Source organism: Ictidomys tridecemlineatus, chromosome 8 (genome assembly GCF_052094955.1).
Source record: "Ictidomys tridecemlineatus isolate mIctTri1 chromosome 8, mIctTri1.hap1, whole genome shotgun sequence".
Taxonomy (NCBI): Eukaryota; Metazoa; Chordata; class Mammalia; order Rodentia; family Sciuridae; genus Ictidomys; species Ictidomys tridecemlineatus.
In genome coordinates this window covers 140,719,548-140,742,129 of record NC_135484.1, presented here as the reverse complement: position 1 = coordinate 140,742,129, position 22,582 = coordinate 140,719,548, and the positions used below count along the sequence as shown (strand labels likewise).

The 22,582-nt window shown below is 47.6% G+C and overlaps 1 protein-coding gene across 1 annotated transcript in view; it reads left to right on the top strand.

Moving 5' to 3' along the window:
- The first annotated feature begins 3,232 nt into the window (after positions 1–3,232).
- Positions 3,233–22,582, top strand: part of Txndc5 (thioredoxin domain containing 5) — a 35,955-nt gene continuing 16,605 nt past the window's right edge. The window contains exons 1-3 of the mRNA XM_005327482.5: positions 3,233–3,524; positions 15,602–15,751; positions 21,353–21,458. Of these exons, the coding sequence (XP_005327539.2) occupies positions 3,274–3,524; positions 15,602–15,751; positions 21,353–21,458 (507 nt within the window). The 5' untranslated portion in view covers positions 3,233–3,273. The remainder of the gene's footprint in view (positions 3,525–15,601; positions 15,752–21,352; positions 21,459–22,582) is intronic.

Genomic DNA, 22,582 nt, shown 5'->3' with positions numbered 1-22,582 from the left:
CTTGTCTTTTCCAGCACTTTCTGAGAACAGTGCTCCTGTTTACTGCACATTCCTCCTTTCTCCAATCCAGCAGTGCAGCCTATTCAAATCTCTCTGCTTTTGTTACCTTGCTTCTTCCTCTGTAGTCAAATTTCCCTGCCTCTTTCTTACAATGACACTGTGATCATATTTCAGGGCCACTCAGATAACTTTGAGTGTCTGCTCCATCTCAGGATCCTTAATCCCATCTGCAAAGTCTCCACTGTCATCTAATGCTAACAGCCCAATGTTCTAGGAATCCGGATCTGGATACCTGAGGGAGGCATGATTCTGGGGATCTGGTCTTTGCTGGGCAGGGAACACTTACTCCCCTGGGAAGAGAGGCAAGGTAGCCATGGACGTGTGTACAGATCTGGCAGTGGAAAGATGAGAAGGTTCATAAGTTTGGCTTGGCCTTGCTGAGAAAAGTATGAAGCAAACACTGATGGCTGAGAGGGATGGTGACCCGAGTGGTATGGGGATGGGAGTAGAGGGGAAGCGGAAGCATCCAAAAAAACAGTCCATCAAACTGTCTAGGGAAATGGAGTCCATTTCAGGGCAGGGATTAGTAGTGATCCAAGGCTTATTTTATGAAGACTGCGATATTTCTGTAGCTGAATTTGGCCACATAGTTAAAACCAGAGTTCACCCGTGTTTCTGTGAAGAACATGGCAAGGCTGTAAGCAAAGGATGAGAACTATGGGATCTAGTTTGTCGACAGGCAAGGGAAGATGTGGCAGCCTGAGGGACTCTGGGTAAGTGGCTGCATCAGCAGCTCAGGTGTCAAGGTAAGTGGGTGTGCTGCAGGTAAGGTTTCTAGAGCCAGTGAACTGTAAGCCTAGGAGGCCTGGGCAGGCTGAGATGCCTTCTGGCTTCTGTCACTTGAGGTAATCAACTCAAAAAGAGAAAAGGTTTATTTTGGCTCATGTTTTGGAGGTTCCAGTCCATGATCAGCTCATTCCTTTTAGGCTTCCATTGAGGCAGTACCTCATGGAGGGTGTGGAGGGAAGAACAAAGCCAGGAAGCAAAGAAGAGAGAGTAGGGCTTGGGGTTCTGCAATCCCTTTCAGGGGCATGCCCCCAATGGCCTAAAGACCTCCCAGTAGGCCCCACCTCTTAAAGATTTCAATAGTGTCCTCCTGGGGAGCAAGGCTTTAACACATGGGCACTTGGAAGACATTCAAGATCCAAATCATAACACTTTCACTTTAGGTTTTGGAGACAGTGTATATTCTGGCAGTGACAAATTCTAGGGTTTCCCTTTAAGAAGTTGTTCCTGAGGGACAGAGAGACCATCCACCTAGATGCTGATAATTTCAGGAATAAAAACAAGAAAAGTATGGCAAGGAATTTTGAGAGCCAGGAACCACAGTCTTCAGTGAATGAGGGAAGTGACCTGGAACAATGACCAAACTGGAAGGGCAGAGGGTACCATACTTAATAACATCAGTTTATCAGGAGCTGAGGGTTTGTAGGAAGAAATGGTTTGGAAAGAGAGATGGGGAACAAGGACAGGGACTGACTTCCTTCCTGTCCGGAGGAACTCAAGGTGTGAAAGAACAAGCAGTCAACACTTGAGAGGGTTCCTAGAGCTATGTTTTGTTAAGATGAAAAATAACTTTGGTGCTATAAGAAGAGCATGTGGTGATCCTTTGTTGGAATTTCCCAGTAGCACAATGGAAGGGTATGGAGGTGTGAGGTTTAGAGAACATAAGGATTCAAGTCTGGCAATTACAGATTACTGGAGAAAATCCTAGGATTTCTAGCAAAGGTAAGTGTCACAGGAATCCCTGACATGATGGAACCACATCAAATAAGATCTTGATTGTCAATCCAAGGAATTTGCACTTTACCCCCTATGCCAAGACCACAGAGGCAGTGGTGTGTTAAGCCCAATTTTGAGCATCAAATTCTCATAGTCAAAGGCAGACTGTAGGAAAATTAACTTTTGAGCCATGCGAAAGAAGGAGACTCTTAGAAAGCTATTGCAATAGGTCAGGCTTTGAGTTTGTTTAGCATATGAACACTGAGACTGGGGGAAAGAAATAAGCCACGCCAGAAATGTGATTTTATTGACGTTAGGGATATGGGGAAATGAAGGAGCAAGTTGGAGATGTCTCACATATTTCTAACTTCAGCAGTTTGAAGAATAGGTTTTGGAGGGAAAATGATGGGTTTGTTGTTTGGCAAACCATGGTTAAATGTTCACTTGCAGAGGAAGAATAAGGTGAGTTAATGGGTGTGTCCCCTTTTGCTAAACCAGGGTAACAGTCTGAGTTTTCCTGGATTCAGGATAAGCAGGGACCTAGCAGGATCCCAGGAAGTAGCTGGTGATTTTCTCCCTAATTTAGCTTCAGATCCTCAGGGCAGGGCTGGAACCTTTGATTACCATCAGTCCTAAAGTGCAGTGAGCCCACTGTAGCACTTTACGTGTGGGCGTGTGGGCGTAGTAAGATACCACAGTAAGATACTGCCCAGAAGATACCGCTCAGCCATCCACAAAGCCAGTACACCTAGAGCACGGCTGTTGTCATTCATTTTTGTAACCAGGGTGATTTAGGGCACACTAGGACCACAACCAGTGCTCCCAGGAGGAATCCTGACCAGAGGCCTCTTTGGCCTCTTCTCCATTTTGAGTTAAGGCGGGGCAGGGATAACAGGCCAGGGGCTCACTTGGGACGCGATTTCATCACACTTCTGTCTGAGCCCAGGTCCAAAATCACAGTTCAGGTCTGGCCAAGAATCTGACTCATACAGGTGCAAACCCCACCCACTTTTGCCCAATCCCCTGCGTTCTGCTGACAGCAGCTCTTTTCTTCCTTTGGCCTGAAATTCCGGGGTCTTTGTGCGTGCCTAGCACCGTGGAGGCTGACACTGCCTCCGGGGCACCCCTGCCTGGCCTTCTCCTTCCATCATCGGAGTTGATCCTCGCTGTGCGTACAGCGGGAAGGCGGGTGAGGGTCCCGGGTTAGGGGAGGGGCAGGAGCCTGGCGGGATGAACCGGAACTTTACGAGGAAGTGCGGGAGGCCGCGCTCGGAAGGCTCTCCCGGCCCCAGGGCCCCAGCCTCGGCTCGCCGCCCCGCGCTCCCGGCGCGCCTACCCAGACTCGGGCAGCGGCGCGCGCGGGCGGGACGGGGCGGGGCGAGGAGGGGGCGCGGCGTGCCCGGGGCGTGTCCGGGGCGGGGCGGGCGGCTGGAGGCGGGCGCGGGTGAGGGGACCGGCCGCCGCGGCGAGAGCGCGCCCAGCCCCGCCGCGATGCCCCCGCGCCCAGGACGCCTCCTCCCGCCGCTGGCCCGGCTGCCCGGCCTCGCCGCGCTGCTGCTGCTGCTCGGCCATGGCGGCGGCGGGCGCTGGGGCGCCCGGGCCCAGGAGCCGGCAGCGGACAGGCCCCCCGCGGCCGACGGCGGGGACGGGCAGGACCCGCACGCCAAGCACCTGTACACGGCCGACATGTTCACGCACGGGATCCAGAGCGCCGCGCACTTCGTCATGTTCTTCGCGCCCTGGTAACTGACCGCGTCGCCCTCCTCCGGGCTCCAGCCCCGCACTCCGCGCGCCGGGAGCGGCTCCCAGGGCCGGGCAGGAGGCGTGGAGCGCGTAGGCGCCGCGGGCTCCCAGCTCCGGGCTGGGGCGCGGGGAGCCCGGCTGGGGTCGGGCCGGGATGTGGGTAGCTGGGGTTCGCAGCCGCGGGGTGGGCACGACGGGCTCGGGGCAGGAGGCATGGGGCGCCTGCCAGGGGCCCTGGGCCGGGGGGCGTGGGCGCCACGACTCGGACGCTCGCAGCTGACGTGGCGCTCGGCAGCCGGGGCGGTGCCGAAGGAGGAGGAGGCTCCCGACCCGGGGAGCCTGGAAGAGGCCGCCCCTCTCCTGCCCCTTGCTCTCGAACCTTCCCCCTCCCGTCCCCGGACTGAAGAGCAAGATTGGGGTCCCTTTGCTCAGGGCTGCCGGAGCCCAGACATCACCCTGCCGGTCCCCTGCCCAGCGCCCCAAACTTCCTGTGTCTGCCGGACGCAGCGGGCTGCGGGTTGGCTGGCACACGGGGGACACGTGCACTCGCCGGGAGGAGCCTGTCTCCGGGCCAAGCTGGCCAAGTAGACGTCTGGCTAATCACCTTCGTGAAAGTTTAACTGGAAAATAAAAACTCACCATACGTTTTGTGGGTACGAAGGGGTAGACGGGGACGGCAGACGGGGACTTCTGTACCACGCTAGTAAGGGACAGTCTTGCAAATTCTGAGTGTCCCGCTGCAGCCTGGAGTGGATGTGAGCCCTGCTCTTGCTGGCCCACAAATCCAAGGCTGTCACTTCCTCCTCTCCCTATTTTGGGGGCCAGGTCATTTGGAAATTGTGAGGTGGGAAAGTTGCTGGTTGAAGTTACACCTCCTGCTTGACCCTTACCCCGGGAATTATTTTGCACACAAGCACACCCAGTGCTCTCCTTGGGGCCTGGCTGTAGATTACCCCAGGAAGGAAGTTCTCATGGGTTAGGGCGGAAAGCCCCCAGTCTTAGTGCACAAGTTTGAGATGTGCTCCGGCTGTGCTTATTGCAGAATTTACATTGTTTCCCAGAGCTCAGAGAGGCTTATTAGGAAAAGGGATGTAGGATGAGTAAGGGACCTAAACATGGCTTATTCAGAAATGAAGCCTTTTTGAAGTTGGAAAAACTTTTTTTTTTAACTTCATAGTAGTACTATGGTTATATTTCAGCTCCTTTGGTGTTAAATCAACTATTTTGGTTTAGTCTGGCTCATAATTACTATTAATAATGTATATATGGGATACATTGTATTTCGATGTATTGAAAACCTCTTGAATTTTTACAACTATTAATGATATGGAAAATACATTTTAGCATGAAACCTCAGTTGATGTTTGCCGAAGTCTGGCTTGGCACAAATCAGGAGCCACTTGTCAAAAAGAAACTAACTTTATTTTTAGAACTACAAACGCCAAACAAAACAGCTCCAGGGAAAAACCCTCAGAGCCCAACTGCCACCACCGGCTTCCACAAGCCTCTCTCCCCCACACCAGCTTCTCAACCTCCCACAATCCTCCTCCTCTTGAGGCCGATTGGCTGGGTTGCGTGGGCAGAGCCAAAGAAGTCACCCAATGAGCAGCTCCGTGGAGGAGCCAATCAGCTAGATGTTGCTGGGGCAGCTGTGAGCCAATCATCAGCTGGCAGTCTGAAGGGCAGGGAAACAGCCCAATGAACATCACCGCAGAGGAGCCAATCAGCTAGATGTTGCGGGGGCAGTCTGAAGCTTGCTGGCAGCTGGAAGTTTGCTGGGGCCCCTTTGGCTGTGGCTCTCAACATCTCCCCCTCTCTGTTTAAACAACAAGCATGTGGCTTATGGACCGTGCCTGCCTTAGGTTGTCCAATACATATGGTCCTTACCCGTCTTCGGATGAGCTGACCTCAGGGCGTCAGCCTCCTGTCTTAGGTTGGTACCATTGTAATTGGATCTTACCCGTCATTGACTACCGGTCCAGTACAGCCACACCTGTGGAGAGGTCTCAGCGGGGGGGGGGGGGTGAGGTTCTTTGCCTCACCTCTGTTGACCCCCAAATTTTAGCTGAATGATCATGACAAGCAGAAGGGAGGAAGATATACCAAGTCAATTGACGGCTCCTTTTGGGAAAATTGTACCACCGATGATATCATCAGCAAAAATACCCCAACACTACCACAAGTCGCTGCACCAACAGATAGTTCACAATGCATACAAATGACACATAGTTCTGTAAGCAGTTCAGTGCAAGTTCTGTAAGCAGTTCAGTGATGGCTATTGCAGAAACTGTAGATTAGTTTTTTCTTTGTCTTCACCGGCACAGGGATGAAGATAGGAATTCTGGCAATAATGACTAAAGAAAAAATTAGGTAACATTCCAGAAGACACTAAAAGAAAACAATTTTCTTAACAATTTATATTATCTTCATCGGCACTGGGATGAAGATAGAAATTCTGGCAATAATGGCTAAAGAAAAAATTAGGTAACATTTCAGAAGGCACTAAAAGAAAACAATTTTCTTAACAATTTACATTATAGTGAAGAGAATTATTAAATATAATGAAAACGAAAGGTGAGAGTAAACAAACAGATCTGTTAACCTCCTTTTTTGTTTACATATTAAAACAATTCTTAACAGTTATTTACCCAATTTAAATTAAACCATTTAAATCACGTGAATAAAAAAAAATATTTGGATCCATCTTTTCATGAGCGCTCATCATATATGATATATGGAAATACGTACATTGGACATACATAAATTCAAACATATAACACAAAACACAAGTGTGCACACATAATATAATACATACAACACATAACATAATAGTAAAGGCCTTATAACTTTTTACAGGTAAAATCTCTATTGCAATGTTTAAAAACTCTATAGTCAAAAAAAAATAGAACTGATCAGCAAAACATTAACCTAGGTCTGTATGAGCTCAAAAAAATAAAATAGAACTTCATGATATGGGAAAGGGCAATAATAAAATAGATATTGAAAAAAGCATCCTGGTTCTGTCGCAGATGTAAGGATAGCCAAATTGGAGTTTTGGATATCAGCTATTATGGATTTGAGCTAAATCATCTTCTTTTTGGTCTGTAGAAATCGCTTTAGTTAATCTCTCTGGAATCCAAATCGGCTGCTGTTCTCTCTGTGGAAACACAAAAACAGACCCCCGACTCCAGACAATCACTGGGTCAGGACCTTAGTTAATCTCTCCGGAATCCAAATCAGCTGCTGTTCTCCCTGTGGAAACACACAAACAGGCCCCCGACTCCAGACAATCACTGGGTCAGAACCTTGGTTAATCTCTCTGGAATCCAAATCGGCTGCTGTTCTGGGTCAGAACCTTGGTTAATCTCTCTGGAATCCAAATCGGCTGCTGTTCTTCCTGTGGAAACACACAAACAGACCCCCGATTCCAGACAATTACTGGGTCAGGACCTTTCCATTGTCCTGTTAGAATATCTTTCCAAAGTACCTTGGGCTTATGTACATTTTTTGGACACATATGCCTTTCTGCAGCACTAAGTCCTGATGAATCCAAATTTAAAAAGTTTAGAGTAAAAAGCGTTATTTTAAGTTTATCTTTGGGGAATATATACCCCTTCCCAATTCCATCTTTTTGCTTTAAGAAGTACATTTTAATAGTTTGATGAGCTCTTTCAACTATGCCTTGACCCTGTGGATTGTATGGGATTCCTGTTATATGAGTAATGCCAAATGATGAGCAAAATTGTTTAAAAGAAGTAGACGTATAACCAGGGGCATTATCTGTTTTTAACTGTTTTGGAATGCCCACAGTGGCAAAATTTTGTAAGCAATGAGCTATAACATCTTTAGTTTTTTCACCGGCATGAAGGGAGCCCATCAAAAATCCAGAAGAAGTATCAACTGTAACATGCAAATATTTTAATTTTCCAAATTCTGGCAAGTGTGTGACGTCCATCTGCCAAATATGGTTAGGCATCAATCCTCTAGGATTGACTCCAAGATTAACTTGTGGTAAAAAGGTCACACAATTTTGACATTGTTTTATTATTTGTCTAGCTTGTTCCTTAGTTATTTTAAAACGCTTTTGTAAAGTATTAGCATTGACATGGAATCTTTCATGAAAATTTATAGCTTCTTCTAGTATAGAGAAAATATGTATGTCACGTGTAGTTTTATCTGCTAAATCATTGCCCAAACTAAGGGCTCCAGGCAATCCTGTATGTGCCCTGATATGTCCTATAAAGAATGGATCTTTTCTGTCCCAGATTAAACTTTGTATAGTGGAAAACAAAGAGAAAACAGTAGAAGAAGGGGAAATTCTACCAGCATCTTCAAGGGATACTATAGCATTAACTATATACTGGCTATTTGCGTTTGAGGAACAGATAGGGAGAAAGGACGGATGCATATGTCAGGAGGATAGAAAGGCTGTTATAATGATTTTGTGTGGTTCCCTTTTTATTGGATTCTGTCTCGGTTTTGTTTGGCGTCATCTTGTTGGGTTGTATTATAGTAGAAATACGGGATCAGCAATTAGTAAAAAACAAACCGAAAGAGTGTTAAGTAAATTGTTAGAGGAAGGAAGCTTCCCAGTAAAATCAAGAGCAGTCAGGGCATACGTTGATGTAATACAAGAATATAGCCCATGGCTTTTTAAGGAGGAGCTGTTAGATATATCACAATGGAACCATCATGGTGAAGATTTAAAAAGAATAGAAAAGAACAACCCAGGGACTCTGCCAGTTGGCACATTGTCATTGTGGACGTTGGTATCTAGTTTGCTTAGTCCAAAGCCTTCAGTTCAGACAGAGGTAGAGGAAGAAGAAGACATATTGATTCAAGTAGAAGAGGAAGTCTCTCAAGTTAGTCAGAAAGAGGAAAAGATTCAAGTGAAAGAGAAGGTCTTTCGAGATAGTGAGACAGAGGAAGAAAGTTTAGAGCAGAAAAATCTATCAGGGGAAAATTTAAAACAGGAGACTGCTAATAAGACCCTTTTATTAGAGAGCGTAAGTGTCCAACCAACAGCACCGCCTCTACAGGAGACTGCTACTAATAGCATTCTATCACCAGAGGGCATAAGTGTTCAATCAACAGCACCACCTCCATATGCTAAGAGACTCCCAACCCCCGCAGTTGATAGTTTGGATCCTGAGACAGGATCTCAAGTATGCCCTGTATTTGAGGTAGGAGGGCAGCGAACTTACCAGGGTTTAAATTTCAAATCAGTGAAGGAGCTAAAAGAGGCTGTAGCAACCTATGGTCCTCAAGCACCCTTCACTGTAAGCTTGGTCGAATCCATTACCAACTTAAGCATGACGCCAGCAGATTGGGCTAGTTTGTGTAAAGCTGTGCTAAATGGAGGACAATACCTGTTATGGAAGGTTGCCAATGAGGAATTTTGCAAGGAGACGGCTAGTCGAAATGCAGCAGCTGGTTATCCTCAGAGAAATCTAGATATGTTGTTAGGAAAGGGACCTTATGAGGATCGGCAGCAACAACTTGCATATGATCCTGGTGTATATTTACAAATTGCTGTAGATGCAGTTAGGGCATGGAAGTCTTTACAAGAACCTGGAGGTTTACAAGGTCAATTATCTAAGATAATACAAGGAGCTAATGAACCTTACGCTGAATTTGTAGATAGGCTTATTCAAACAGCTACCAGAGTTTTTGGGAATACAGAACAAGCAATGCCATTTATAAAACAACTGGCTTATGACCAAGCGAATCGTTGGTGTAGAGATATCATTAGACCATGGAAACAGGAAGATTTAAACACATATATTAAATTATGTAGAGACATTAATGAACAAGGGCAAATTGTGGCAGCTGCAGTAAAACAAGCTTTAGATGCCAGAGACATTAATGAACAAGGGCAAATTGTGGCAGCTGCAGTAAAACAGGCTTTAGATGCCAGAGACATTAATGAACAAGGGCAAATTGTGGCAGCTGCAGTAAAACAGGTTTTGGATGCCAGAGACATTAATGAACAAGGGCAAATTGTGGCAGCTGCAGTAAAACAGGCTTTAGATGCCAGGCCAAGAACATGCTACAATTGTCAACAAACAGGACATTTTAAAAGGAATTGCCCCATAGGAGGAGGGTTTAACAAAACTAGGTATCAAACAAGTAGAATACCGGGTATTTGCCCACGATGCCGTAGAGGGAGACATTGGGCTAATGAATGCCGTTCTCAAACCACCATAGAGGGTACTCCATTATATTGGGCTAATGAATACCGTCCTCAAACCACCATAGAGGGTACTCCATTATCAAAAAACGAACAAGGACAAGGTGTTTATCCACAATATCGTGGACAAAGGCATCAGGCTCCGTTGCCAAAAAATGGACAGGGGGCCCCAATGCTCCGGGGCCCCAAACCACAAATATACGGAGCACTGGAGGAACCCAGCAACCCCAGCAACCCCATCAGGGTAGTGCCCAGCACATCAGATCCCTCATCAGACAAACCAGAGGGAGCGCAGGGTTGGACATCTGCGCCTCCACCAAATCAGTACTAACTCCAGAGATGGGAGTTCAAATCATTCCCACAGGGGTAAAAGGACCTCTTCCCAAAGGAACAGTAGGCTTATTATTGGGACGCAGCTCTTCTACTCTAAAAGGACTTTTGATAAGTCCTGGGGTAATTGATTCCAATTATGAAGGTGAAATAAAAATTATAGCCAGTTCTCCAAAGGGTATATCAGTAATTTCACCAGGAGATAGAATAGCACAGTTACTAATAATACCAAGCCTACATGATAAATTTTCCAGTCATGTTGTAGAAAGAGGTTCCAAGGGATTAGGCTCCACAGGTGTAGATTGGGCTATGCTTTCTTTAAATTTAGATTCTCGACCCATGCTAAAACTAAATATTCAAGGACATGAATTTAATGGGCTACTGGATACAGGTGCAGATCTTAGCATCATCTCTCGTCAAGAATGGCCAAAACATTGGCCATTACAACAAGCCACTCAATCGCTTCGAGGCCTAGGAGTGGCGACTAATCCCGATAGAAGTGCAATGCTATTAGATTGGAAGGATCCTGAAGGATGTGAAGGAACTATACAGCCATATGTATTGGATTATCTTCCCGTAAATTTATGGGGACGAGATGTCTTAGATCAATTAGGTTTGACATTAACAAATAATATCAATCAAAATGCACCCACTATTATGGCTAGACAAGGTTTTAGGAAAGGAAAAAGATTAGAAAGACAAGAACAATGTATAGCAGCACCAATACAAATAGATCAAGGAACAGACAGACATGGGTTGGATTTTCACAAAGGGCCACTGAGACAATAAAAATTACATGGAAATCAGAAAGACCAGTATGGGTTCCTCAGTGGCCCTTGACTAAAGAAAAGACACAAGTAGCCCATGATCTGGTCAAACAACAATTAGCGGAAGGACATATACAACCTTCTGTATCTCCCCATAATACTCCCATTTTTGTCATCAAAAAGAAATCTGGTAAATGGAGATTACTGCAAGATTTAAGAGCCATTAACAATGAAATGGTCATTATGGGACCTGCTCAATCGGGGATTCCTCAATTGTCTGCTTTGCCAAAAACTTGGTATGTTTTAGTTATAGATATTAAAGATTGTTTTTTTTCAATTCCAATTCATCCTGAGGATAGTCCACGTTTTGCATTTACTATCCCTGCACTAAATCATGAAGGTCCTGATCAGAGATATGAATGGAAAGTACTCCCTCAAGGGATGGCTAACAGCCCAACTATGTGTCAAATTTATGTTAACAAAGTAATCCAGCCACTTAGAAATCAAAATCCTGAACTACAAATATTTCACTATATGGATGATGTGTTATTGGCACACAAAGCTAAAAACACATTGCTAGAATGTTATGCCACACTTACAAACTTATTAAAAAATTATAATCTAGAGATAGCAATAGATAAAGTACAATTAAATTTTCCAATTAATTATTTAGGAGTTCTATTATCCTCAACCATGGTCCGTCCACCAAAAATTCAAATACGAGTTGATCAACTCAAATCACTTAATGACTTTCAAAAGTTATTAGGAGACATAAATTGGATAAGGCCTTATCTAGGTATTCCAACAGGAGAATTGGGACCTTTATTTGATATCCTAAAAGGTCCATCAGATCCAAATTCACCCCGAATGTTAACGCCTGAAGCAAGAAAGGCATTAAAAATCATTGAAACATATATGGAAAATATGCATTTGGATAGAATTGATATAAGTTTGCCTTTATTATTTATTGTACTACCAACAAAATATATTCCTACAGGAGTATTTTGGCAAGAAGGTCCATTATTATGGATACATTTATCTTATTCTCCTAACACTATTCTTACTAGGTATCCTGAGGCTGTAGGACAATTAATACTCAAAGGAATAAAAACAGCAAAGGCAGTGTTTGGAATTTCTCCCCATAAAATTATTACTCCATATACTATGAATCAAATTGATGAATTAGCTAATGAGTTAAATACTTGGGCAATAATAATGTGCAAATCTAATGTTTCATTTGATAACCACTTACCATCTAATCCTTTATTGTCTTTTTGGTCATTGCATCCTGTAATTTTTCCAAAAATGACAAGAAAAACACCTATCATGAATGCTCCAAATATATTCACTGATGGGTCAAATAATGGTACAGCAGCAATAATTACACCTAATCAAACTTTTACATTTTTAGTACCCAAACAAAACAGCTCCAGGGAAAAACCCTCAGAGCCCAACTGCCACCACCGGCTTCCACAAGCCTCTCTCCCCCACACCAGCTTCTCAACCTCCCACAATCCTCCTCCTCTTGAGGCCGATTGGCTGGGTTGCGTGGGCAGAGCCAAAGAAGTCACCCAATGAGCAGCTCCGTGGAGGAGCCAATCAGCTAGATGTTGCTGGGGCAGCTGTGAGCCAATCATCAGCTGGCAGTCTGAAGGGCAGGGAAACAGCCCAATGAACATCACCGCAGAGGAGCCAATCAGCTAGATGTTGCTGGGGCAGTCTGAAGCTTGCTGGCAGCTGGAAGTTTGCTGGGGCCCCTTTGGCTGTGGCTCTCAACAATGTTAATAGTTACTTTGTGCAGTAGTAGTCTCCCAGTAACAATTCCAATTAAATACTGTGCTTCGTTGGAGCCGATTTCAGTGGAATAAATCTGGTTTTCTCTATTTTATTTTATTTTTTAGTACTTTTAGTTGTAGATGGACACAATACCTTTAGTTTGTTTATTTAGTTTTAAATTATGCTCAAGATTGAACGCAGGGCCTCACACATGCTAGGCAAGCACTCTTACCACTGAGCTACAACCCCAGCTCTTCTCTCCTTACTTTTAAAGAAAAATTGACACATAGACATAGTTGAGTCTCCTGTAGTGCTAACGTAGTTTTAATTTTCAAATCTCTGCAATAAGCACCAGCTAGTCCTGGACTGAGAAGGAAGCCTGTACAGTCTGTCTGGGTAATAGCTAATACAGTTTTCATTGTATGTAGGTTATGGACATCTAGATGGATGTTCTTGGAAGAAGGAACAATTTACATTTTTATTTGTTTGCATCTCACTAGTCTGTGACAACTGTTTATAGAGGAATGTGTGGGTTTCTGTGATAGCCTTCAAAAGTTAGGCTTTTAAGAGTAACTTGGAGCTCAAATAGAATACACTGTTCCCTACCCCCACACATTTATTTCCAATTTCAGAGGCTGGGAAATGTTGGAAATGTGATCTGGGGGCAAGGACACGATGTAACAAAACATGGATCTGTGTACTTTTGCCTTGAACTTGGCAGCTATAGGGTTGGTCAACTATTGTAGATTTTGTGCCAATATCAGGTCACAGCTTCTCTGTGGCCAGCGTGGGTCACAGTGAACCTGATGACATTGAGTTCAAGATTAGGATCAGGTGGCTTTGGTCTATTACTTGACCACAGGCTACCCTCTGAATGCAGCTGGCTGTTTCAGAGGTGGGGCGACATAGCCACAGGACCCCAAACCAGAAGTTCTGGCTAGATGGTTCCCGTGGCTTAATGTGTAGCTGCTGTGGGAGTAGGAGGGAGTGGGAGGAGCATGCCCGGCTAGCCTGGTGGTGGCTCAGGATGGTCTGTTTTGATTTAGTGCCCAATGAACTTATTCTCCTGTTGTGAACCCAGGGGTTTGCGTATGCTAGGCAAGTGCTCTACAATTAAGTTACATTCCTAGACATTTTTTAAAAAATTTATTTTGAGACAGGATCTTGCCAAGTTGCCAGGGCTGTCTGCAACTTGCCATTGAAAACCCTTTAGGGGTGCCCTGCTGGAGACCACCCCACAGTCCCTCACTAAGTCTTCACAGCCAGTTTTTCTTCTAGCATCAGAGTGGATCACGGCTTTTTAGATTAAGCACCAAATGAACTGGTTGTCAGATCTGTGTCTTCAGACAGCATCACACTCGGTGTGATAAGATGCTCTTGCCATAAAAAGGAACATGCTGGAGCCAGTGACAGCCAAGGAACCAAAATTTCATATCTTCCATTGCATGTACACTTTGGGGGGGAATGTGGACCTGGCCTTTTGCCTATCTCCCCCGACCTTGCCAAGCCCTCATTGGATCCCCAGAAACTGAATCCACAAGTACAGTTCCACCGTGTTTCTTTCCTTTCCTTTTATTATTCATTTAGCTAAGAAACCGTCAGGTGCTTTGTGGTGTGTTCTGGGAAGGCCATCAATGCTTGCTTTCTCGGAACTTGGGCCCCCGATACTTAAAGGTTAGGTTTTCCCTCACAGTGGTCTTCTTGAAAGGAAGGAATGATGCTGCATTTGAAGCGCTTATGAAGCAGGGATTCTCTTAGCTGGCCAAGAAAGGGCTGCTCAGGGAAGACACCTTTTCTTCATTGGTCCCTTTAAATGCTTATTGTTGGGATCATTTGCAGAACAGACCAAGAGGCTTAACAGAGTTTACTGAGAAATTATTTTGAGGAAGAACTCACAATTGAAAGGGCTGGGTGTTCTCATGAGCAATTTTTGTTGTTGTTGTGTTTTTAAGATCACTTTAAAAAGCAATATAGTGAGTGGTTACATTGTAGACAGGAACACCATACTTACTAGATAAATAAAAAATACCCACGTGCCATAATGCTATGTGATTGTACTTGAAGCTTGGGGTAAAGTTTCCAGTGTGGTCTCATTCAGAATTCAAGTGCGACTCTGCGGGCAGCTAAGAATACAAGATGACCATCAGCTGTGTGACTCCGAGCCAATCTAGTGACCGGAAGATACAGATGCTGTCATGGAATGTGAAGAGTGGCGGGAAGCCATAATCCCAGCTAACAGATTATTTTAAATGATAGGCAATTTAAAAATATTTGTATATAACTAAATTCACACAATGAGTATTACAAATAGATGTTTGATTTTTATCCATACTAGAAAATGGAGTGGTCACAAGCTCCTTTTTAAAAGAAAAAAAAAATTACTAGCTTTTCATTAGAGAAAGTGCAGAATTCATTTGATTTTGAGGTAGCCTCGATTTGTGCATATTTGGCTGTGTAACAGGGAGACCTGAGTAATAAAGGAGCAATTCTAAGAAGAAGTGCTCAGCTGCTGCTGTACTGGGAGAGAGGAGAGATTTCCAGGAGACCACAGAATGGGTCCCGAGCAGCCTGGGAGGCAGGGCAGGCTTCTTGGAGAAAGTGACTCTCAAGCTAAACCTGAAGAGCAGATAGGAGTCGGCCAGGTGGAGGTGAGGGAGGACGCATCAGGGAGGGAGAGACGGTACCAGGCCCCAGGGGAAGCCAAGCCGTGACCCTTTTGAAAAAACGGCCAATGCTGTAGTAGGGCTTCGACTGCAAGGGAAGGTGGGTTGGTTCTGGCATGGAGGTCAGATAGGGAGATCTGGGCACGTGCCTTGCTCAGTTTTGATTTAGGGCCTGGAATGATATGGCCCTGTCCTGGGGGGAGTTGGGTCCTGGAGTAGTTGTGAGCTGTCCGTCTGTGGCAGGGACAGAAAGGACAGAGGGCCCATTGCCCAGTGGAAAGGGCTGAGGTGGTGGGCCCGACCCCCCTGGGCTGGTGCTCTGTCCGACACCTCCTCTCACCCTGTTCCAGGTGTGGACACTGCCAGCGGCTGCAGCCGACTTGGAATGACCTGGGGGACAAGTACAACAGCATGGAGGACGCCAAGGTGTACGTGGCCAAGGTGGACTGCACGGCCGACTCGGAGGTGTGCTCCGCCCAGGGTGTGCGAGGATACCCCACGTGAGTAGGGAGGAAGGGCACGCACCCCGCGGCGCTGGGCTTTCCGCATCTCGGTGCCATCTCCCTCCACTCCAGGCAAGGCCAAGTTGAACTTTTGGTCATTTCCTTTGTAGGTCGGAGGAGGGAGGAGAGGCTGAAGTTAAGCAGGCCGCCCTGTGGCTAGGGGAAGACGATATTTGACCCTGTGTCTGTTTTAGAGGTTTTCTCTGTACTTTGGAGAAGGCCTTTCGTCGGCATCAGGGTCTTCTGCTTATGAGGGGGATGTGTTCAGGGGACAGTAGCGGGGTTCTGCCTGAGATCCTGCTGCCTGCAGTGTTCCCCAGGGCAGCGTCCACACTGTCACCCGCTTGGGTGTGAATAGTTGGTGACGCTGTAATTCCAAAACACCTTTCCTAGAGTGACATCCCACTGCACAAAGACTGTGTCTGCTGGGAAGAAGGGTGACAGACCAGAGGACAGCCGTCTGACGCTGACACTGCCCTCGAGGGAGGTGCTATCTACTCCCTTACGGCAGTGTTTTTTGGTTTTATCAAACCAATTGTAATTGGCTGCCAGGGTTGGGATAAATGCCCGCCGCAAAATCCCTGTTTTAAAGGCTTGGTCATCAGCGTGCGGCACCTTTGGGGTAATGGGAACTTCTATGAGGTGGGGCCTGGGGGGAAGTTAGTTGTTGGGATGTGCCCCTGAGGGAGACTTTGGGGCCCAGGCTCCTCCTTTTTCTCTCTCTCTGTGTCTCGCTTCCCATAAGCAGCCCCCCCCCCAACTGCTGCCCCGTGGTGTGCTGCCTCGCCATGGGCCAAAGGCAGTGGGTCCCAGGGACCCTTGGACCGAAACCAGGAGTCAAGTGAACCTTTTCCAGTGAATCCCACTATTCTGCCTGGTTATAATGCACCCATTAAAGTCAACCTTTTTATAAGCTCATTATCTCGGGTATCCATTACAGTAATACGCCAACACAGTGGCTTACGAAACAAAAGACGGTGTCTCAGTCTGTGTCCTGTTGCTATAACCAAACACCATAGACTGGTACTTCATATGAAAAATAAAGGTTTATTCAGCTCATAGCACTGAGGTCCAGGGCTCGTGGGCTGTGTCTGGTGAGGCCTTCTTGCTGGTGGGGATGATGCAGAATCCCCGGGTGGCCCAGGGCAATCTGCGCTGAGACAGAGCTTGCTTGTTCACTTGGGTCTCTCTTATCAAGCCACGAATGCAGGGCTGGGGGCCGCACTGTCACAAACTCATCTGATCTTAATCACTTCTTCAGGGTCTTACCTGGTTTTGCCTCTTCATCCGTGTAATGGAGACTTCAGTTTCAACATGAGTTTGGGTGGGGGCATTCAACTCGTGGTAGAGAGGGTGAATTAAAAGGCTGGGTGGGGGGGTGCTGTGACACTCAGCCCCAGGGACTTGGGGTGTTTCTGCTGTGGCTCCCTTTAAGTGAGTGAACTGTCTAGCTCAGCATCTCTCTGTTCCGGGGGAAGACTTGAGCTGTGACTGACGGCCTTGCTGGAATGGAGCGTCTGGTCCAGGAATGGTCATGGTGGGGGGGGAGGCAGGCTCTTGAGAAGATGGAAGCCCCATTCAGACCACACTGGGAAGGTTGGAAGGAAAAGCAGTTCACTAGGATGCTGTCTCCACAGGGGGCGGAAGGGCTGGCCCCTGCAGATCCCCGTGTACTTGCCCCAGTCGGGGAATGAAGTCAGTCCTATGTCGTTCTTTACTTAGTTGAGTAATGTGGGGGGCCGTGGAGGCAGGACGAAATCAGAGCTGATCTCCAAACCTGGAAGGCAGCGTGGAAAAGGGTTCCCAGACCCCTGGGCTTGAAGACAGAAGCCACCCTGGAATCCCAGCTCCACCCTCGCACACCACACGGCTCTACGTCATTTAGCCTCGGTGGGACGGGGACGCTCATCGCACCCTCCGTTCAGTGTGGGAGTTGGTCTGAGGCGTGCTGGCTCAGTGGGAGAGGAAGAGGACTCTGGAACTCTGGGTCTTTGGTGCTTGGTAGAAACCCATCACTTCCAAAAGGCAGGGGCAGCAGAGATGGACCAGCGTGTCCAGTCTGACCGAGGGGGGACGGCGTAGGCCACCCACCGTGCTACAGGGAGGCTGAACCAGAACTCTGTCCAGGCTGAGAGAGAGAGAGGGAAGGAAAGGCGTCCCCCTGGACTGGCTGGAAACAGCATCGAGTGCACTCCAGTGGCTCCGCAGATGCTGTTCCCAGACCTCACAAGACCCGTTTTGGTTCGTGTGTCCCGAGTTTGATTTAGAAGATCCAGACTCCCCAGGTTAACCAGGAACTGGTTTTATGTTGTTAAAAAGAAGGACAAGGAGCTCACCCTGTGGGGAGTGTGGGCTGGGAGGGAGCCTCCGTGATGGTCAGGGGCCTGCAGAAGTGCCCGAGAAGAGGCTTTATCTTAGTTTGTGAGTTTGTTTCCTTCTTTCTTAACAGCGAGCAGGAAGCACGGCGCTGTGCACGGCGTGTGGTGGCATTGAGGCGTTTGTAGGTTTACCTGTGTGAGCATTTGCTTTCTCTAAACATGACCCTCATAGAGGCGTCCCGAGCCTGAACCAGATGATGAATGTCGATGCCTGATCCCAGGCTGTGTGTCAACAGCAGCTTTTGCGTCATTCTTTCCCTGATCTGTTCAACTCGAGTAAAAGATGGGAATGGGAGGGAGTTTGGGCTCTCGAGCCTCTGGGGATGGCTGACGATGCTCAGGAAAGTGTTTTCAGGGCTTCTTCTCGAGCCAGGAAAGAATCGTTCTGTCTGGGAAACCCTGAGCAGGGGCTGGACTGAAGGGGAGTCACACCATCTGCAGCAGTCTCCTGTGGCTGCGGAAACAAAGAATTACACACCTGGGTGGCTGAAAACAACACTAGACGTCTTGTCTCACAGTCCTGGAGGCTGGAAATCCAAAAGTGAGGAGTCTTCCAGGCCACTCTGAAACCTGTAAGAGGCATCTTTGCCTCTTCCTGGCTTCTGATGGTTACTGTGCATTAGCTTTGTGTTACTGTCACAAAATACCTGAGATAATCAACCTAAAAAGAGGAAAGGTTTACTTTAGCTCACAGTTTTGAAGGTGTCAGCCCACGGTCTGTTGCTTTGGGGATGAGGGTGAGGCAGTGTATCATAGCAGAAGTGTGGGAGAGCAGCCAAAAGCCAAGAATTCTTACCTCGTGGTGGTCAAAAAGCCAAGAATAAGAGAAGAGATGGGGTCAGAGTCTCACAGTCCCCTTAAAGGTCACAATCCTTGATGACCCAAGATCTTCCATTAAACCTTCTTTAAAGTTCTAGTACCTCCTGATAGCAGCCCACTGGGAAATGACCCCTTAACATGCAGGATATTCCAGGTCCCAGCCAAAGCAGCTGGCAATCTTGCATTCCTCAGCTTGTATGTGGACCACTCTGACCCCCTGTTTTCACACGGCCTCCCTGTGTGCCTGTGTCCAGGTAGGAATTCCCCCTTCTAACAAGAACACCTGTTGGGCCACATGAGGGCCCCCCCTAATGACCTCGTTTGAACTTGACCACCTGCATAAAGATTCTGTTTCTATTTATTTACTTACTTTTGGTACCAGGGATTGAACCCAGGGGCGCTTAACCACATTGAGCCACATCCCCAGCCTGTTTTTATATTTTGTTTAGAGACAGGGTTTCCCTGAGTTGCTGAAGCTGGCTCTGAACTTGTGATCCTCTGCCTCAGTCTCCAGAATCACTGGGACTACAGGCACCCGCCACCATTATAATATCAGGTGCATTGTCCATCGCTGGAGGCACGTCTACACATCTAGTTCTATTTGGGCTTTTTTTCTCTTTTTGTCTAAAAGTACAGATGGTCCCTGACAATTGCATTTGAACTTGAGACATTTTGACTTTCTGACAGGGGTGAAAGCATCCCCATACAACCCTTCTCCCTGCCACACTCAGTAAGTACGGGAAACATCCAAGCCACGAGGTGGTCTGTCCTTGATCCTACAGGAGGCTGTGTGTCAGGTGATTTTGCTTTCTGTAAAGTAGCGGAAGTATTCTGAGCGTGTTTAAGGTGGGCTGGGCTAAGCTATGGCGTTTGATCACTTAGATGTACTAAGTGTGTTTTTGAGGTAGGATATTTTCAATGTATGATGGGTGGATGAGGATATAACCCCACCGTAAGCTGAGGGGCATCTGTCTGAGCTACTGGGACCAGGCATCACTTTTTTACTGGTGGCACGTTGGGGACTCACCTCAGCCCCTTCACGTGATCTCAGGTTCGTGTGTGGCCAGTGCACGCTTCCTCCTTCCGTGCCTTAATGTAACTGAGGTTTTCTTGTGCAGCTATGAGACTTTGGGACTTCCCCTTAAGGCCGTCTTGTCGAGAGAAGTCAGCTGTTTGTTATGGACGGAGTGATTGTGTCCGCTAAGGTGCATGTTGAAATCCTAACCCCAGCGTGGTGGCGTTAGGAGGTGGGACCTTGGGAGGACCTTGGGAGGTCATTAGGACAGAGTCGTCATCAGCGGGATTTTTGCCTTGATTAACCAGACCCCAGAAACCTCTTGTCTCACCTGCCATGTGAGGACACCCGGAGGAGGTGCCATCGATAAGCCGGAAAGCGTCCCCAGGCACTGAGTGTCCGGGCTGTGGATCTTGCTCTCCCAGTCTCTGAAACCGAGAAACAGACCTCTGTTGCTGATGAGCCAGGCGGTGAATGGTGTTCTGTGGCAGTAGCCCAACAGGCCCAGGCACCAGTTCAACCTCTGTGTCTGACTTCAGCATCCATTGACTTTTTCTTTAATTTTAATTTTTTATGTGCTTTAATCCATCATCCATGGTGGTAGAATACATTGATGCACTTTGACTTCTCATACGTAGCTGGGATACAATCTCTCATTTTTCTGAGTCTCCGTGTTGTAGAATCACGCGGGTCAGGCAGTCACATATATACATAAATGTCTGTGCGGTTCCACTGTCCCTGCTGTCCCCTCCTCCCGTCCCCCCCCCACTTCCCTCCACCTAATCTAAGGTCACGCTATTCTTCTCCAGCGCCCCCCGCATTGACCTATTAACCTGATTCTGACCTTGGCCACCGACACACAAAACCCACATACGTGCCGTGGGGACGTCAGGGGTGACCTGGGTGAGCAGGCCTCCCAGCAGATGCCGGTCTGTACTCCTTTCTCTCTGGCAGTAGCCACGTGTCCCCGTCCCTCTGGGCCTGTTCTGTGCAGTTTCCCGTTTGCAGGGAGGGATCCGGACCAGGAGCTGCCAGTGTCACTTGTGGGAGTGTCTTTAGCTCACCATGAAGGGAACAGCTCCCACGTCCCCTGAAGATCCTCAGAGACCAACCTATGGAGGGGGTCGGGACGGGGAAGTGAGGGAATGGGACTGGATCAGCCAGTGTCAGGGGTGTCCTTAGAGGTGGAAACTGGAATTTTCACCATGACTGGATGCTCGTTTATTTGCGGGAGCCAAATACCTGCTAAGGTGCCTTTGCAATGCCTGTATTGCAAAACAGTGCCGCGTCTGCCGTCGTCCTAGTTTAGACATACATAACCGCAGTGACCTGCTGCCTGGCGGCAGCCCCTGGGCAGCTCATCTGATCCTTCCTTCCTTCTTTCAGCCTCAAGTTTTTTAAGCCTGGCCAAGAAGCTGTGAAGTACCAGGGTCCTCGGGACTTCCAGACCCTGGAGAACTGGATGCTGCAGACGCTGAACGAGGAGCCGGCCGTGAGTCCTCCCTCCCTTCCTTCCTCCCTTCCTTCCTACAGTTTTGGGGTCCTGTATAAGTGGGCAGAGGCCAGATGAAGTGACTAATTAATCCTGCCACTTTAAAGCAACTTTTTGTTATAATTCTTTGTTATTGTAAGTAAAGATTAAAACAGTTTTTGATGGAAATATTCAGATATGCACAAAAGTAGAGAGGAACATCTAACCAGCGGACTCCCACCTTCAGCGGTTATCACCGTTTTACCCACCTCTCTCTCTTTCTCTCCTGTCCCCTGTCCCTTATTTGGCTACATTAGTCCTCCTCGGAGAGTGTCACTGGTGAATATTTCAGCATACCATCTCACAGACAGGCCCTTCCCATCCTTCGACATAGCCCCTGCCACTCACACGTGGAATACAAGGAGTAACAATCCTTAGGCATCAGGATGGACTCTTGACCACCTGGGGCCCAGGGCAGAGTATCCAGCCCCAGCTGGCTTGCCACCACCTCCCTTCTCCCCAGGGCCTTTGACCTTCACCGCCCACAGCCCCTGACTCAGTCCCGCCCCTGCCAACCATACCCATAGCATGGGTCTGTCCTTATCGACTCCGTCCTCAGCCCCCACTTAATACCAGTAAGTGCCCTTCGTGTCTCTCTGGACCTCCCTGTATGAGGGAATGACCGTACTCTAAGAAGGTGACTAAGGAAATGTGTTCTCTCTGGTCTGCCTGAGGTCACAGTCTTCCTGTGGTGGTTGGTCACAGTGGTCAGCAGCTGTTCCTTCGTGTGTGGTGCTTTCTGACCAATGCCGCGTGCCCAGGCCCACAGAGGCTGGGTTAGACTTTGTTGGTTGGTGCCATGATGTCAGCAGGATGGGACAGTGGCCAGCAGCCCCTGGCTGTGTGTCTCTGGGGGAATATCAGGAGCATCTAAAGTCATTGAATGTGACTTCGGTGTCACCAGTTAACTTCAGACTGCCTGTGAGTCAGGAGGTGTCCAGAGACTTGAAGGTGGTCTGTGGCCACCTGCCACCCAGCAGTCGAGCTCTGCTGCTTATCGATGGCCTTTTCCAGGGTGTGCCTGCGGTTCTTAACTCTGTCCTGTCACAGCTACTCAGAAACTCTGCTGTTCCCTCCACCCTCCC